At 43.3% G+C, this 17,777-nt stretch overlaps 1 protein-coding gene across 3 annotated transcripts in view; it reads left to right on the top strand.

Moving 5' to 3' along the window:
- The window catches only part of LOC128349920 (regucalcin-like), a 52,212-nt gene extending 46,254 nt beyond the window's left edge, over positions 1–5,958 (top strand). For all 3 annotated transcript variants that reach the window (XM_053307241.1, XM_053307243.1, XM_053307240.1), the window contains 3 exons: positions 1,003–1,134; positions 2,658–2,812; positions 5,272–5,958. In XM_053307241.1, coding sequence (XP_053163216.1) covers positions 1,003–1,134; positions 2,658–2,812; positions 5,272–5,322 — 338 coding nt within the window. In that variant the 3' untranslated portion in view covers positions 5,323–5,958. The remainder of the gene's footprint in view (positions 1–1,002; positions 1,135–2,657; positions 2,813–5,271) is intronic.
- The last annotated feature ends 11,819 nt before the right edge of the window (positions 5,959–17,777 follow it).

The raw sequence follows: 17,777 nt of genomic DNA, 5'->3' as shown, positions 1-17,777 counted from the left end.
TCCACAAAACAATGATGCATTGAACTAAAAATGGAAAGAATCAGTTAGTTTGGATTAAGTAGGAGGTTATCACATAGTTCATCTCTCCTTGTGAGATGAGAGAACCACAGTAGGCACCACAGTAAACTCTCAAAATTTGCATTCTGTTCTGGCTACAAAAAAATTCAACCGTTCTGCTTTCGTTTCTTTTTTTTTAAAGCATATATCAAAATATAAAGTCCAAACTGCTGAAGACTTACAAAAAGATGCCACACGTGGGTGGGTTGGTTTTTTTTGGCAGGATTCAACAGGGGCAACTTTCCAATGGCACAGAAATGCACTACTGGGGGATGTTCCACCCCTGGATTTCTATACCATGTATGAGCCTTGATAGATGCTTTTGAATGTTGGTGCTGAAGAAGACCATGGACAGCTAGAAAAATAAACAAATGGATCATATAACAAATCAATCCATAATTTTCACTTGAGGCACAAATGACCAGACTCAAACTATGCGAAAACCCAACTCCCTTGAGAAGTCCATAATGCTGGGGAAAGTTGAAGGAAAGAGAAGAAGAGGACAACTAGCAGCTAGGTGGATGGACTTGATTAGGATAGCAACAAATGCACCACTGAGAGACCTCGAAGACCAAGTTGAAGACAGATCATCCTGGAGAGAATCTATCCATGTGGCAGCTACGAGTTGACACAGACTTGACAGCACTTAATCAATCAATCAACTAATCAATCAATCAAACAGCCTTGACAGTAAAAGGTGGAAACCCTAGCTGGTATTGGAGAACTGTAAACTAGCTATGTTGGAGAAAAAGAGTAGCATTCACTGCTTGTAATTACTTTAGCACGCCTCAAATAGAAGTCTTCTTTTCTGAACTATGTTTTGCTGTGTCTTATATTAGAAGGCAAAAGAAATCTTTATCGTTAACTCCATCATAAGAGTGTGATTCTTTTTTTTATTGTGAATTAATAGAGGATGGATTGACAGTTATGTTATTCTGTATGCAGATTGTTGCAGGACTGTATACAAGATGGAAAAAGAAGAAGCTATGCCTGATGGGATGTGTATTGATGTGGAAGGGAAACTCTGGGTAGCCTGTATTGATGGAGGGCGAGTCATCCGTATTGACCCTGAAACAGGTAAAGATGAGTGAGAAGTTGCTGAGCCAGTTTTGTGGAGTAGCTAGCAGTGCATTTTCCTCAGCTTATTCCAGTTTAATGACCTCTTTAAATTGATATATTTAAAGAGGTCATTAAACTGGAATAATCTGAGGAAAATGCACTGCTAGCTAGTGCTAGCTAAGTATAATGAAATATCTGACAATGTTTAGCCTCATTGAATGCTTCTCAGCTGACTCTGGATGGTCATCCTGAAGTGAGTTTATATAGGGTCAATTTACACATTGTAGCATGGTAACACTGTAAGGAGCAACTTTGTGTGTTTAAAGCTGTCATGCATCAGTGAACCCCAACCGCCCATATATACACGAACATTTCTGACCCAGTGCTCACAGCTTTCAAAAACATTTATCTCTCACATGCATAGCTACCTTTTTGCTAATTATGCCACGTGAACATGTTAAAACGTAACGGCTCCCATACAGCACCAGATGCCATGAACACTGTAACACAGCGTTCATGCAGCTGCGCATGTATGCACTTGCACAGCGCAAAAATTGCACAACTGTGATTGTGCAACAGAACAGCCATAATTCCCAGTGGCCATACTGTTGCACAATCTGAGTTAAACCATTTTTGTATGTGCACTAGAGCACACTTGCATAATTGTGTGCATGCTGCGCTACAACATGCATGGTCGCTTGCACTGTATGTGAGCCAATGTGCTAAGTGGCCCTGACTTATACACTCTTTGTTTATCAAAGGGCTATTGAACGTTATAGCTCTACTCAAGACTTGGCTGTTAGGCAGGCCATTGACCAGTGATTTTGAGTGTATTGTCTCTTGGCTGGCTGGCTCCTGGTGTTTTTCTTTTCTTCTTTTCTTCTTTTTTTGCTGCCTGTATAACTATTTGTTTTAGTTTTAAATTTTATTGTATTTGATTCTGTTTCACATATACATTCCATGCATTAATAACATAATAAACATTACCCACTTATACCTTCTTGTGTATGTTTGGGCCATTAGTTTGAGCTAATGATCTGTGCCTTTTAAGGGCTGAGATCGGAAATAAGGTGATCCACTGAAATCAGTGGAAATGATTTTCAACTAGACCCATCAGAAGTCTGTTCTGGAATCAGACCCTTTTCTACTGGCAAAATAAATAGGAAAATAGCTACTCCTATCTAGGAGAATCCAACATCAGCCCTACTTGACAGATTTGAATTCTGTCATAGATGCACCACTTTCTTTTCCATCAGTTTAGCAATTTATGCCTTGAACCTGGGAACAATAATACACCAATTCATCAGGGTTTCTAGGAAGTTAGGGAGTGGACTGTCACACACGCAAATTCAGCAACGCCCTCCTCTTGTATATGCTTTGCTGCTTATTAAAAGCAAAGCAGCATTGACTTTGAGCTTTTTCATGATGTCATCATAGGCTGGCCAAAGAAGCGGGTGAAGCTGCACATTGATCAACAAGTTATGTGATGCATTCTCCCCCAGATAAAGTTTTGATTTATCCTGTCTGCTATTTTAATGTAGGAAAAAGAATTCAAACAGTGCAGATGCCCGCTTCCAGGATTACGTCTTGCAGCTTTGGAGGGAAAGACTATTCAGAAATGTATGTCACTTCTGCCACGGATGGACTGGATGCAGCAGCTTTAGCCAAAGAGCCACAGGCTGGGGAGATTTTCAAGGTGAATGGAACTCATTTGTTTTACAAAATGGATTGAAACACTGCAGCAGATATTAAAACCCATCTCTTCCTTGTGGCCCAGAATAACAGACAGCTAGATGTAAAAATTGTCTTGCTTAATTTCCTCCCCCTGTTCCTTAGGTATGTTTGTGGATAGCTTACTCAAAAGGAGTCAGGTCTCTCCTTTTTCTTGTAGCTTTTATTTTAATTTTAATTTAATTTTATTTATTTATTTATTTGGCATATTTCTATACCACTCAAAACTTGCGTCTCTGGGTGGTTGTAACGCCAACAACAACAAATATTTATAAACCGCTTTTCAACAAAAGTTTCCAAAGTGGTTTACTTAGAGAAATAACAAACAAACAAATAAGATGGCTCCCTGTCTCCAAAGGGCTGACAATCTAAAAAGAAACATAAGACGGACACCAGCAACAGCCACTGGAGGTACTGTGCTGGGGGTGGGTAGGGCCAGTTGCTCTCCCCCTGCTTAAGAAAGAGCATCACCATGTTAAAAAGGTTCCCCTTTACCCAATTAGCAGGGGTTACTAAAGAGATAAAGCCATAGAAGCTGGGGATTCAGGGAGTTGCAGTCAAAAACCTCTGGAAATCCCAGTTAGAGGGAACACTGGGTCCTAGCTGAAATCCTACACACCTGTACATCTGGGGCTTAACCTCATTCTTTGCTGTTGTAATAAAATGGGTGTGAGCATCTCTAAAGGTGTGTGGCAGCTTACCTGCACCTAGTCTGAGGTGTAGGTGAACCTCATGAGAATTGATAGAGTCTAGGCGTTGCCTTGATTTTCCTCTCCTTGAGGACCCTCCTGCTCTAACCCATCCCCCATGAGTGGCTAGAGATTTATTCCTGCTAGCCAAACATCCAGCATGTCTCAGGAATGTTCCAAATTATGGATCTGTGCAGGCAGTAACATATGTGATCTGATCTGTTGGAAGTTCCCTCTGAAACTGAAATTGAAGTTATATTATAACTTCTCTTTGGACTCATCTACTGGATTTTCCTTGATTAAAAATAAGTAGGAGGTTGCAGGGGGCAGGGGGAGTTCTAAAAATGGCTTCAGCAGCTGGCGTTAATTATGAAAATTGGCTCATCAGCATAGATATAAGTTTAGCATGATCTCTAATCTGCTCGTACAATTAAGTTTCTGTAATTTTTGATTAAAAATTACAGAAAGTGTTTTTGGATTTGAAGGAGAGGAGAGCTGGTCTTGTGGTAGCAAGCATGACTTGTCCCCCTAGCTAAGCAGGGTCTGCCCTGGTTGCATATGAATGGGAGACTTGATGTGTGAGCAGCACTGCAAGATATTCCCCTCGGGATGAAGCCACTCTGGGAAGAGCAGAAGGTTCCAAGTTCCCTCCCTGGCTTCTCCAAGATAGGGCTGAGAGAGATTTCTGCCTGCAACCTTGGAGAAGCCACTGCCAGTCTGTGAAGACAATACTGAGCTAGATAGACCAATGGCCTGACTCGGTATATGGCAGCTTCCTATGTTCCTATGGATTCTAGAGATAAAATGTACAAGGGTCCCTGGCAAAAGGTGCATGTGGCTGGGAATCTGGGAATCTGTGCTGACTGTGAAGGCATCTTATCCCAAGATCCCTGGACTCATTGGAAAGCAAGATTTCACTCTGGTTTTTATCATCATCATCTATATTTGGTCTCTGACCAGCAAAACAAACAGAATATATAACACAATACAGTAATTTAAATTTCAGCTTGGTAACCTTATGTCTTATCTACAGTAGATACCATCATCTGTCTAATTCTGTTAGCTACCACACAAACCTTTGCCAAACAAGGAGGCTCTTCACACGAGCAGTATGGAGACCCCTAAGAGGTTTTTCAGGGAGAGTGTCCTTGACCCGCTCTTCCTGCAGGCGATCAGGCAGCTAGCCCTGGGCCGCTCACACAATTACTGGCTCCTGGCCCCAGGAAGTCCTAGAATGCCCGGCACAAGTGCCTGGGGGCATTCTGGGGAGTCCCTTGATGCCGGGAAGCTTGTTGTTGCCTCCCCGGCTCCCCACTGGAGGTCTCCTCATGAGTCGCCATGGTGCAGAGCCACACTGTGGTGACACATGATCAGTGAACGGGGTTAGTTGAGCGCGCCCTCCGTTAACCTTGTTTTTGGGGGGGCTTGCTGCCAGGAGCTACGTGGCTCCCATTGCAGCACATGACCCACAGAAACCGGACTGGGCTCCCCTAGCCCAGTTTCTGTGGGTCATGAGAATAGCCTCAAGGTGTAACATCAGAAACCTGGTCCGAGAGCAAATAACATATACGGAAATCATCTGAACAGCCTGGAAAATCTCATTTTTTAGTAGATACGGCTTACAGTCTCTGGGGGGGGGGGGGGGTGCATGTGGCCAACATCTGGGGACCCAAGGTTGGGAAACGCTGCCCTAAAAGAATGAGAAATTAATTTTTTCCCTTTTGTTCTTTGGCAGGTAACAGGACTGGGGGTGAAAGGGATCCCACAGTATTACTTCGCAGGTTAAGTGGACATATTGCATGATAGATGTACACTCCAGATGGAAGCCACGGTGAAAGAGAAAAGATGCGTGGATTGCAAACGTCACACCTACATGAAATTGACTTGCATTTGAAAACTGCACATATTGCCTTTACATTTTAGTGCTCTGTAACTGTTTGGTTCTATTTGCTTTGGGGGGGGGGCTCTATAAAATGCTGCTTGTTTTCTGTAATGGTGTAAATAACAGCTGGGTGGGTGTGATTTTCATTAGGAAAAAACTGCTGGGTAGGGTTATATCCCTTCTGCCAGAGCCACTGTCCCAATCTGAATTCCATCCCTCTGCCTTGACAAGTCAGGAGATCTCAACTAGTGGTGTGCATGGACCATCGGTGGCAGTTCGGTCTGAATTTGGAGCGAACCACTGCTCCCCGAACCAGTTCATTTAAGCTGATGAACCGGCTTGGATCAGTTTGAAGTGGTTTGTGAGCATACCACTCAAAATGACCCAGTTTGCAGTGGACTGGCTTGATCACGAACTGGTCCATGAACACCTGTGTTCCCAACCTGTGGTAGGGATGTGCACACTCCCTGGAGGTAGGGGAGCATTTAAGGGGCAGGGAGGGTGCTCTTACCTGTCCAGAGGCTCCCTGCCGCCAGCACTCTCTCCAAAACCATTGCTGCTGAGCTGCAGCATACCTCCCTGCAGACCTGGTGTGCGTCCTACCAGAAGTGGCAGATGCGCGTCCACTCAGCATGCACCTGCATTGACCACTTCCGGTAGGACACACAACAGAGCTGCAGCGAGGTACACTGCAGCTCAGCAGCAACAGTTTTGGGGAGCGTGCCGGGGGGGGAGCAGCAGGGCAGGTAAGAGTACCCTCCCTGCCCCTTAAAGCCCCCCCGCTGAACTGGCTCAAACGCTGGACTTCCAAACTGGTTTGGCATTCCACAAAAGGAACGCCAAACCTGTTTGTGCACATCCCTAACCTAGGCTGCGGTACTCCAGATATTGCTGAAATACAACTCCCATCATCCCCAGCTACAATTCATTGTGGCTAGGGATAATGGGAGTTGCAGTTCAGTAACATCTGGAGTTCCACAGGTTGGGAACCTCTGGTCTAAGTGACTGGTGACTTGAGCATGTTGGAGATCAATGATCAGTTTGTCATGATCTCAGGCAGTGTGGCTTTACACACAGCTATTTAGAAGTCACACGGAGATTGATAGAACTGTGTAGAAGGTTTTAGCCTAGATTTAGAAGTGTTTTGGATTGTGGCAGAAAGGTTGAGGCAATAGAAAATGTATAATGGGGAGAAAGTTATTTAGTATTGTACACCCCCTCTGGACTTGGATCACTCTGTGGCTGTGATGCTGCAATTTAGTTGAGACAAGTGGAGAATCCATGAAAATGTTTTCTGGAGAAGAGGAGCAGGGCAAAGAGGAGGAGATGTTTCCTGTGTTTACTCTCCCTTCTATCCCATGTTTCCTAGCTCCATGGAGACATGCACTCAGTCTGGGGACAGCTGCTGTCCCAGCCCGTCTCACTCAGGCAGTGCTCAGCTCTGACAGAACAGCTTCTGGGTTGGTGGCCGTCTTAATGCTGGACCTCCAGCCGCCTCTCTGCTAGCACTGCTGCTCAAACCCCTGCAATGGTTCAAGAACCAAAGGGTATGTCTGAGCTCACATCATGCCCACTTTGCTTTTCGATCCTCGAAGTCATTATGGAGGCTTGTGCTCAGCTGATGAGGCCTGAGTGCATCTGTTGGGTAGTCCTAGTGGCCTCCTAGGATGCATGTCCTCTGAGGCCAGTCCCACTGCCCAGATCTTTTTAACTGGAAACTCCCCTTCACAGTTTAAAGCATCTTATAGGGGGAATTGGCCTCTGATGAGGCCAACCTCCTCTCCACTTCTGGATCCGAAAGGAGGCTCAAATTCAGCCTGGCTGGCTAAGAGATTGTGCTTGCCAGATGCTCTCTGCTGCCAGCATTCACGGACACATCATGAGCACATTTTCCAGGGAATACTTTGGGAATTCCTCCAGTCTGTAGGAACCCACTACAGACCTCTGCTTTCTGCTGTTTGGCCACCCAGTACATCCACAAGTACTATACTCAACTCTGCTAATATGTGGGTGATTTTTTCCCCTGCTGTAGTCATGTAAATCTTGCAAGGTCTTCTGTTTTGAAATAAATGGATGCTTGAAATTCTGTTAACTTCAGAAGGAATGGCACTATTGAGGCAAAGATCAGTACATTTCAGACTCATGTATCAAATGTGTTTAACTTGTGCATAACAGCCATACCTTGGTGATTTTTAACAGACGTGTAGGAATTTGGAGAGAGGGTGGCACTACTCACCTTATTATTCCATGCAAAATTTTGGGCAAATTTGATGGTTTGGATTGGATGACCAAGATAATGTTTCAGAGCTTAAGATGGTGGAAGGCAGTGTTTATATCTCACCTTTACTATACAGGCACTACTGTGCCAGTATAATACAATTAGGATTACTTATAATGGTTGCTAGACAAAAGGTCATATTCCTTTCCCATTAACAATTTCCATTTAATTCTCTTGATTAGTTTCATTAGGATTCAAAAGAGTGAAATGAGACCTGTGCTAATGAAAACAAAATTACATTGTCATTCATACAAGTTGATTCTACTTATCTGGTTAGAAAGTGTACAAAGAAATTTCTTGCAAGTGACATTTTAATTTAAAGGAAGTTGTCAGGTGACTTAAAACAAGGTGCACAGCAATGAATAAACTGTAGAATTGCTTGCATAAGGGAAATACTTGATGAATAACTCATTTGTACAAGGGTTTGTAAGAACTAGCAAGGATTAGTATTCAGTCTGTAATTAAAAGATTAGCACTAAGCATGATTTGACAGTTCAGGTCCTTTCTGGTGAACTCGTGTAAATGTCAAGAATGAGCTAAAGTGAATTGACTGATAATTATGCAAAGTTCTAAAAAGTAGGTCATTGAACAGGATGAGGAGGCAAAGACAAGATTGTTTGAGACAATAAGCAGCAAAATTGATTGAAATCAGTTATATTTTCCTTTTTAAAAAAGTGAGAACTGTTATCAGTAGCAGATGTTTCCTGTTTCTCAACCTACAACTTTTGTCTTCATAATGATTCCTCCCTTTCGAGGCAGCACCATTTTCACATAGCAGCAGAGCTCTGGAGAGCACAAAGAACATGTTTCATTTCTGAATACTCAGTTCATTTAACTTCAGAGCACAGCACAAATTTAACAAGAGTCCCTGAGTCTGAATTAGTGGACTGACAATTCTGCCTGTGTTTGATGTACATAATTGAGGTCTGGGTCTAGATCATCCAAAGGCCAAGGAAAAAATAAATAAAAAGAATAATCGATATAATTCTTCTTTTTTAAATTTATCAGAGCATTTGGAATGATTCAATGCTTACTACTTTTTAAACAGCAAAATATTATTAGAAAGGGGAAAAAAGATGAGCACAAAACATATATATTTAACATGCCATGTAAGGCATTTGTAGATATTTTCTACAAGAATTTGGGCATGAAAACAATACAGGAATGGGCCAGAAAAAGTTGAGTGTTTTTAGATTTTGTTGAGAATTAAGCACATATTAATATCCAATGAAATAAATGGTGACCTAGTTACTAGGATAAACTGCATTGGGGAACAACTTATACACTGCAGTGATGAACACAGGAATCAAGCAATAGGTTTTCCTAGTTACCAAATGTCTATTTTTATCTACTTGTCTGCTCTCGTAACTTTTTTTGTCACGGTGGTTCATGCATAATTAAAAAAATTTAATGTTAGTTCCTTAGGTTTAAAAATATTTAAGATTTATTTTAGATTTAAGCTCTTTTGGGAACCATCTTTTCCTATCTTTTGCTATATAAACTGCTTTGAGAGTTGAGACTTTTTTGCTGGGAAAATGGCATATAGTTTTATTAACAGTTTATTAAAAAAATTAAAAGTTTTACAATTACATTCCCATTATCTTTCCCCACCCCATGCCCACCCTGTTATTCTCTGCTTGTGTATTCAATCAATTAAATAAATAATAAGCAAACTAGCTGGGTCTGGCCCAGAACATCTGCACCTCTAGTTCGCTTCTCTGCTTTCTTCTCTCGCCTCCCTCCCCTGCCCCAGACGCCGCTTTCCTCTCCCTGCCCCTTGGCCTGTGCCTTATCTTCTCTGCCACCGCTTTCCTTTCCCCCTCCCAGCAGCTCGCTCACGAACTCTTATGAGAGCTGCCACACATGGGATGAGCAATGGGTACGCCTAAGAGAAATATAAAGAGAGATGTGTAAAAGATGGTATTAGGAAAATGGGATTTATGTTGTGTCCGTACTGGTGATGGCTTTAAACTGACTTGCTCGGCATGTAATTCCACAACGTTGTGCCAGATTGTTAAGGATCTGTTTTCTTTCTGATGTCTAGCACAGAATTTCTTTTCATATGCTAACTTAAAAAGATCATATACCCATTCGTCAATATTTGGAGTAGACCTTGATTTCCAATTTTGCAGAAATATACGTTTGGTGACCAATGTAACCCTGGTGTAATAGTTTTTTAAAATAAGAATAATACTAAATGGTTAGGATTTAAAAAGCTATAGCCCCCCGCCCCTGAGCAATTTCCAAACTTCCCTCCTACTTTGGGACTGAGGAAGATAGGTACGTCCTCTCATTACTGTTTGCCTCTAGAAGCCCATTGGCTTCTACAAGCCACCCTGGCCTACCCTCTGGTCTGATACCGGGCAGGAGCCAGAACTGATGCCGCCCCCCGCCCCCACGGAGCATACTCCTGTCCTGCCTCCCATTCAGAAACTGGGGTGTGCCTAGTGGGAGGCAAAATGGAGTTTGACTTCAGAAGCAGCAGAATCAGCAGTAGCTGCCTGGGCTCTCTCTTACTGCCTCCCTTTTCTTCCAGCACCAAACATTTTTTTTTTTTTAAAATGCTGCCAACAGATGATGTTGTGAACCAAGCCTGATTTGTATACTAGATATGCTCAGGAGCTAGCATATGAAATTAGGCTGGCTTCACCAGTGTCACAAAGTGACCAGTTCTTTTATATGGTGACCATGTATAGTCTGGGCGCAAAGATAGAAAGAAGATCAAAACACTCCTAAATAATTCAATGGGCTTTATTAAGTATAAAAGAATAACAGCATCAAGCTAACAGAGCAGAAGACAGAACAATCAGTCAGTACTACTAACAATATTTCAATCATGGCTAGCAACAATATTCACCCTGTGTCCCTAACTATCATATGTGTGTGTGTATTAAATCTTCCTAGAGCCTAACGTAATTCAGATATAGATGAAAAAGGGGGGGAAGTAAGGAAGGTACAGGAGTGGTATGGTTCAAGAGTTAGCAGGGGGGAAAGGGAGGGGGAGAAGGAAAGAGGGATCTAAGGCTTGTGGAAGCAGCAGATTACCAGGGTCAGATGTTTGAAAGTGGTGAGGCTTCAGCTGAAGAAGCAGCTCTGGAGCTGGAGCGATGCAAACTTCAAGCAAGCTGTTGGTAGTTTGCTCAGACTCAGAGCGAGGCGGAGAGTGAGAGCACCATGGCTAGGGAGTCTTGACTGCTTACTGTGCAGCAGAAGTCAAGACAGTTCCTGTCCATGGAAAGAGTTCCTGCTTTTAGCCCCGCGGCTTTAGCAGCAAGCTCTGGGATGGCTCTTGAGCACAGATCTGCTGGTTAGGCAAAGCTTGCTAATTTGCCATGTCTAGAGATTTCTTCTTATAGTAGTTTCATCCTTTGATGTCCATTGAGTCTCTTGGATCACAAAAGGTGTCCATTCCTGTTATCCTTGAAATATTGTCTTTTAATTATCAATATTAGTTCAGGATATTAGCTCAGTCTGGGTACACAGGATCTGAGTTCTATCTTCTGTTAGCTGTTTGTTTGGGAAGGATAGAACAACAGAACAACATTGTTCTATTGACATTCCCCCAAACAAATCTGCATCTTCTGCCGCCTTGTCCCCAAGAATGTTAAAAGTCAAAGATGTTAGGAAAGAAGGAAGAAGCCAAACTATATGTGTTAGACAGCAATTAAATTACTTCTTTGTGTATATCTATGTGATTCTAAGAAGAAGAAGGTTTAAAGTCACAGCAAAAGGGGTATATGTTTGAGGTTAGTTAATCAATACATTTGACTAAGGTAGAACAATAGGTGACATCATGAGGAGCATTCGGTAAGCAGAGGTAAGGGATGACCTGAGAGCAAGTTAATTGTGTCTTCACAAACACTGAGAGACAATGCTACCTTCACAATTCGATTAACAGAGGCAGTAGAAAGAGTTAATCATTTCATTCAGAGTTGGGTGAGGCCTTGCATCAGTGTTTCTCTGAGCTGAAAATTGCTATTGGAAATAGGCCTGAGTTCTGAACCAAATTCCGGGTCCAGTCCATTAACTTTGGCCATGCTGGCTGTAACAATGATAGCAATGTTTACTGAAACATGTGCCTGAAGACTTGAAGTGGGGTTACGAGTATATAGTCCATACTGCTGTTACATGTCTGTGGGGTGATGGAAGCAGAGGTGCTCTTACTCCCGGACTTTGGGGCCAAAGTTCAGGGCCTCCACACCCCCTAGGGGCCCCCAAATCCTCTTTAGTCTGTCCTGGGTGGTGTGGTTTGTGCTCTCAAGAACCTACATGATAAAAAATGATGCTTAACTTGCAGTGTGGCAGGGGGAGCGCTCCAAAGACCTTTAGGTCCAGGCTCCAAAATTACCTAGGTGCACCTCTGGATGGAAACATTTTCTTTCTCACAGATGGAACCTTGGTACCATTCCTTCACGAATACAGTAAATAAGCTTGTGATGCCTCATTAAATATCAGCTTTAAACAAGCAGCTTTTTACATAAGATCAACTTGTGACATAAGCTTTTGGCCCTGATAAGCATACTTCACTACTTAGCAAGTAGAACAAAACTGTAGGAGTGACTCCCGTTCGTGCATGTCTGAAAGTCACAAGACATAACTGTGTAGGTGTGCTTTAGTAATAATTATTCTCTACTTCTCCACTGGAAAATGCCACTAGAAGAGATTTCTATAATTATCCAGAAAAGAATACAGCCTTTGATGTGAAGTCTCTGAGGCGTTCTGACTTGCGAGAACTCTCTTGACATCAGTTTAGCTACCTACGTTCTCCAAACTTCGCAGAGGGTTCTTGGGTCTCTTTAAGGTACCCACTCAGTTGTTGCAGGATGCTGATTAGGCCTACTAGGCCCCACTATCACTCCATGTGTGTGTCCTAGACCAGGCTTTCCAACCTGCGGCCCTCCAGATGTTGCTGAACTACAATTCCCATCATCCCAGCCACAATAAGTTGTAGCTGGGGGTGATGGGAATTGTAGTTCGGCAACATCTGGAGGGCCGCAGGTTGGCAAAGCCTGTCTTAGAACATACATAGAGATATTTGTCCATCAGTGGCGATCCAAAACCTCAGTGCACCTGAGGCAGGGCACCAAATGCCACCTCCTCTCATGCTCCTCCTTTTTTTGTTTGAGTCGGTGATGGGTGCTGAGGGGCACTTTGCTGCCCCACTGGTGCCCCAATAATCTGCCACTTGAGGTGAGCACTTCACCTCGCCTCATGAAAAGACTGCTCCTGTTGCTTACCACTGCATGTTACAAGGGGTGGTAGGGGATGAACACACTGTCTTTCCAAGAACAAAGGAACACAGGTAACTGCCTTATACCGAATCAGACCATTGGTCTATTTAGCTCAGTACTGACTATACAGATTGGCAGAAGCTTCTCCAAGGTTGCAGGCAGGAGTCTTTCTCAGTCCTGCCAGTGAGGGAACTTGAAACTTGTGGTAATAGTTGTATATCATTCAGGGCCACGAGGTGGCACTGTTTGAAGAGAAGGGGAAGGTTAGGAAAGAGAAAATATTTGTTTCAAAAAATAAAAGTTGGTGTCCAGGTTTATTGCTTTCTCCACAGAACCTTCTGCATGCAAGCAGGCAGCTGTTCTTCCCAGAGCAACACCATCCCCTAAGAGGAATATCTTACAGTGCTCCCATTCAAATGCAAACCAGGGTGTACCCTGCTTACCAAAGAGGACAATTAATACTTGCTTCTAGAGCTCCTCCCATTGTCATTTTTTCTGATCTGCTCATGGAGGATCTTCAAAGAAGCTTCTGAACCCAAGGGTTTCCTGAGACCACCTCTGTGCCTTTGTGCAGTGTTGATGGACGTTCTTCTGGCCAAGGGAATGACTGACCCCATTGTAGCCTCCACTCCTTATCCCTCTTTCCAAAGCAAGCTCCACCATAGACCTTGGTGGAGTGGCATGGAGTACAGCTAGTCAGGTGGAAACTCGAAGCAATTGGCAGTTGGCCCCTGAAAGCAAGCTGTGGGTTTTCTAATACAAAGGCATCCATATTTCTTTTTACTTGTGCTCTGCCTTTCAAGGGGCTGTGTGTTTTCTTTAGCACGGGAAACAGATCTGAGTACATAGGAACATAGCAAGCTGCCATATACCGAGTCAGGCCATTGGTCTACCTAGCTCAGTATTGTCTTCACAGACTGGCAGCGGCTTCACCAAGGTTGCAGGCAGGAGTCTCTCTCAGCCCTATCTTGGAGATGCCAGGGAGGGAACTTGAAACCTTCTGCTCTTCCCAGAGCGGCGGCTCCATCCCCTGAGGGGAATATCTTACAGCGCTCACACTTCTAGTCTCCCATTCATATGCAACCAGGGCAGACCCTGCTTAGCTAAGGGGACAAGTCATGCTTGCTACCACAAGACCAGCTCTCCTCTCCTGAGTAACTTCCAGAGTGTGTGCGCGCAATATTGTTTTGTCCCAATTGTCATTGGGGTAAAGTGCAATCTGTCTTGCACCTAATTAAGTCTCCATAGAACCTCCTGCATTCCATCTCAAGACTGTAATCTGCAGACCTTTGAGGGTTTCCCCATCATCATACCCCATTTTGTCTGTTCTCCAGCTAACTCCCTTATTTTGCTCAACATTTAATTTGAAGGAGAGTTCTGGAGAACTGAAAAACTTGCTCACTACTTTGTGATACGTTAGTTGGTCCTCATAAATGTATTTGTCTACTTTGAACACTGGGATAACAACTGGACCTTGGTAGTACACACACACACACACACACACACACACACACCCTGTGCAGAAATGCACACCTTTGGTTTTTTAGCTTCCATTTGTGTCCTGTGTGTGACTATGCAAAATATAATCAAGAAGAATGAGATAGCAGCAGCAACATTGCTATGACCATATCTGATCATATGACTGTATCTAAATTTGTCATCATCCATCATCAAATGAAGGAGGCAGAAGCCAATGACACACCCTCTACATTGCATTTCTGTTTGTTAGTCAACAATAAATGTATATAATCTCACACACTTCTTTTTTTAATGTAGCCAAATGGGGAAGGATGAGAGCCCAGCTCTTAACTGCGACTTCGCAGGCTAACCTGATGTTTCTAGTAACAAGGGCTCACATTCTGCACAGTGTAATGTGGGTGGCTCAGCACCACCTGCTTTGCTGCGAGTGTCTAAAACACCGCCAGCCATGTTGTGGAACATCTCTTTCCTGCTGTGACTTAAAATTGTGTGATGCGATGTCCATTATTTCCAGAATGTGCAGAATATGAGCCAGTGACCAAAGAGACACTTTCATACAGGAGGATATGTCAAAATTCTTTTTAAAGACCCAAAGCAAAAAGTGGGGGAAAGCCATTCTTAAATGTATGCAACTCTATGGAAAAAATAACTGGTGGAAGACTTAATGTACACTTCAGATAGAACATTTTGATTCACAGGTGAAATGCAAATTGCAGATATATTGGAATATGACTGCAAAGTTCTCTTCCTGTATGGTAAGTCATCTCTTGATTAAACAACCCTGCTACAATTGCATTCAAAATTGTACTGAATTGCTGCTTTTCAAATATATACATCTCAGAAGAGATGCCCAGAAGTCCTTTAAGTGGCATATGTGATACTAGCCTTTGAGGGGGCTGGCTGTAAGGACCATAGGTTGATGTGAGGAAAAACTTAAGTATGTAGTACACCACTCTGGGTTCCTTGGAGGAAGAGCGGGATATAAAATGTTAATAATAATAATAAACCCCCAGTGAGGCACTACCTTGGCATGGTTGTGGGGCTTGTGTGCTCTGAGGAAGGTGAGAGCTATGCCAGACGTCCAACCAAACTGGACAGGTCTCACCAGAGGAGCCAGACAAAGAGTGCCTCTCCCATCAACAATATGGTGAGACATAACTTTAATAAATCTATACCGGATCGGTTGTAACCCGGGTCAACAGCGCCTGGACATCTGGTGGCAAGTGGGCTACAAGACTCAGGATCTTCAGTTGAGCAACCAGGGCTGGAGACTGCAAGGTTACTGGAAGAAACGTCACTTAACCGGAAAAAATATACAAAAAATGCCAACAAGGAAATAATGATCTGCTATTACAAGTCCAGTCCAGCTAGAAGAGGTTATTTTAAAAGAATGTACCAAATTTGGAAAGAGAAGCATCCAGATACAGAAATAACAGAACAAAGGCTAGCGGACCAGAGAAGATTTATAATAAGAAATAAAGTATTCACAGAAGTTGAGCTGGAAGAACTGCAAAGAGCAACACAGGCTCAAGATATGGAAGAAGAATTACCACCAACTGAAGAAGTTACTCAGCATCTGCAAAACATCTGCAAAAAATACAAGTTACCTGCAGCCAAAGATTGGTGGGACCATAAAATTGAAAAAGTTGTAGAAAATGAAGATGCAAAAATACTATGGAACTTCCAAATACAGACAGACAAACATCTGCCACACAATACACCAGATATAACTGTAGTCGAGAAGAAAGAAAAACAAGTGAAAATAATCGACATAGCAATACCAGGGGATAGCAGAACAGAAGAAAAAGAAAGAGAAAAAAATCACCAAATACAAAGATCTACAAATTGAAATTGAAAGGCTGTGGCAAAAGAAGACCAAAATAATCCCAGTGGTAATTGGCGCCCTCGGTGCAATTCCAAAAGAGCTTGAAGAGCACCTCAACACCATAGGGGCCACAGAAATCACCATCAGCCAATTACAAAAAGCAACTTTACTGGGAACAGCCTATATTCTGCGACGATATCTATAATAATAACAGCAACAACACTGATTATAAAATTCAGCCATCCCAGGTCCTTGGGAAGGACTTGATATCTGGATAAAGCAAACCAGTCAATAACACCTGTCTGACTGTGTAAACAAGAAATAATAAATAAATTAATACATACATACATATTTATCACTCCTGCAACTCATTGGCAGTGGGAGGAGGCAATGGTAAACCCCTCCTGTATTCTACCAAAAGAAAACCACAGAGCTCTGTAGGTGCCAGGAGTCAAAATCGACTTGACGGCACACTTTACCTTTACCTAGCAAACCAGGGGGGTGCCGAAGGAGGTGACTCAAGTAGCTGCTCTCTCTCTCCAGTGCTGCCTGCAGGCTGGCCATTTGTCAGGCAGAGCTGTGCTCGCCTTGACAAATGGTCAGCCTGCAGGCAGAGCAGCAGTTGGGTGGGATGGGAGAGAGGAGAAGCAACTTGAACTCTTCAGGGAGGGCATTTGGCAGCCCCTGGCTCGTGAGGACCAGTTGCTGTTACTAGCACATCAATGCCGTCTCCATATACCTCTGAAACAGGCAATGAACCTATCTGACAACATATGGCAGGGTTTTGCTCTGTAGGATGCCTGAGAGGGAGCTACGTGTAAGGCACACTGAGCTTTTCAGCCAGTGAGGAAGGATGTGCATGAAACGGATTTTCTGTTTTGTTTTGAGCTTGAAACAAAATGCAGATGGCTGAAACATCTTGTCAAAACAGCACCTGTTGTTTCAATGAAACAAAACTCGAAACACTTCAAGTGTTTCAACCATAGGGAACAATGGGAGAATTTTAAACACCCCATTGTTCCCCATGGGTAGCTCCTAGGGAAACCAAAGTGGGTTGATAGGTAGGGCATGATGGGTGCTACCTACCACCCAAGCCACAAAAGAAATGGGCAAGTGGGCAATTTAAAACAATTTTTTAACCTTTTGCCCACCCCCACCCCCCCAGGATCGCAAACCATTGCCAGAAAACCAATCAGCAAGGGAAAAACAGGCCTCCAAAATAGTGCTTGAAATGATGAAATGTTTTGAATCAAAATGGAGTTGTTTTGTTCCAAGCTCAAAACAGGCCCTTTAGGAACATAGGAAACTGAGTCAGACCATTGGTCTATCTAGCTCTGTATTGTCTTCACAGACTGGCAGTGGCTTCGCCAAGGTTGCAGGCAGGAGTCTCTCTCAGCCCTATCTTGGAGATGCCAGGGAGGGAACTTGAAACCTGCTCTTCCCAGAGCAGCTCCATCCCCTGAGGGGAATATTTTACAGTGCTCACACTTCTAGTCTCCCATTCATATGCAACCAGGGTGGACCCTGCTTAGCTAAGGGGACAAGT

Source organism: Hemicordylus capensis, chromosome 3 (assembly GCF_027244095.1).
Source record: "Hemicordylus capensis ecotype Gifberg chromosome 3, rHemCap1.1.pri, whole genome shotgun sequence".
Lineage (NCBI taxonomy): Eukaryota > Metazoa > Chordata > Lepidosauria > Squamata > Cordylidae > Hemicordylus > Hemicordylus capensis.
This window is presented reverse-complemented; position numbering and strand designations above follow the sequence as displayed.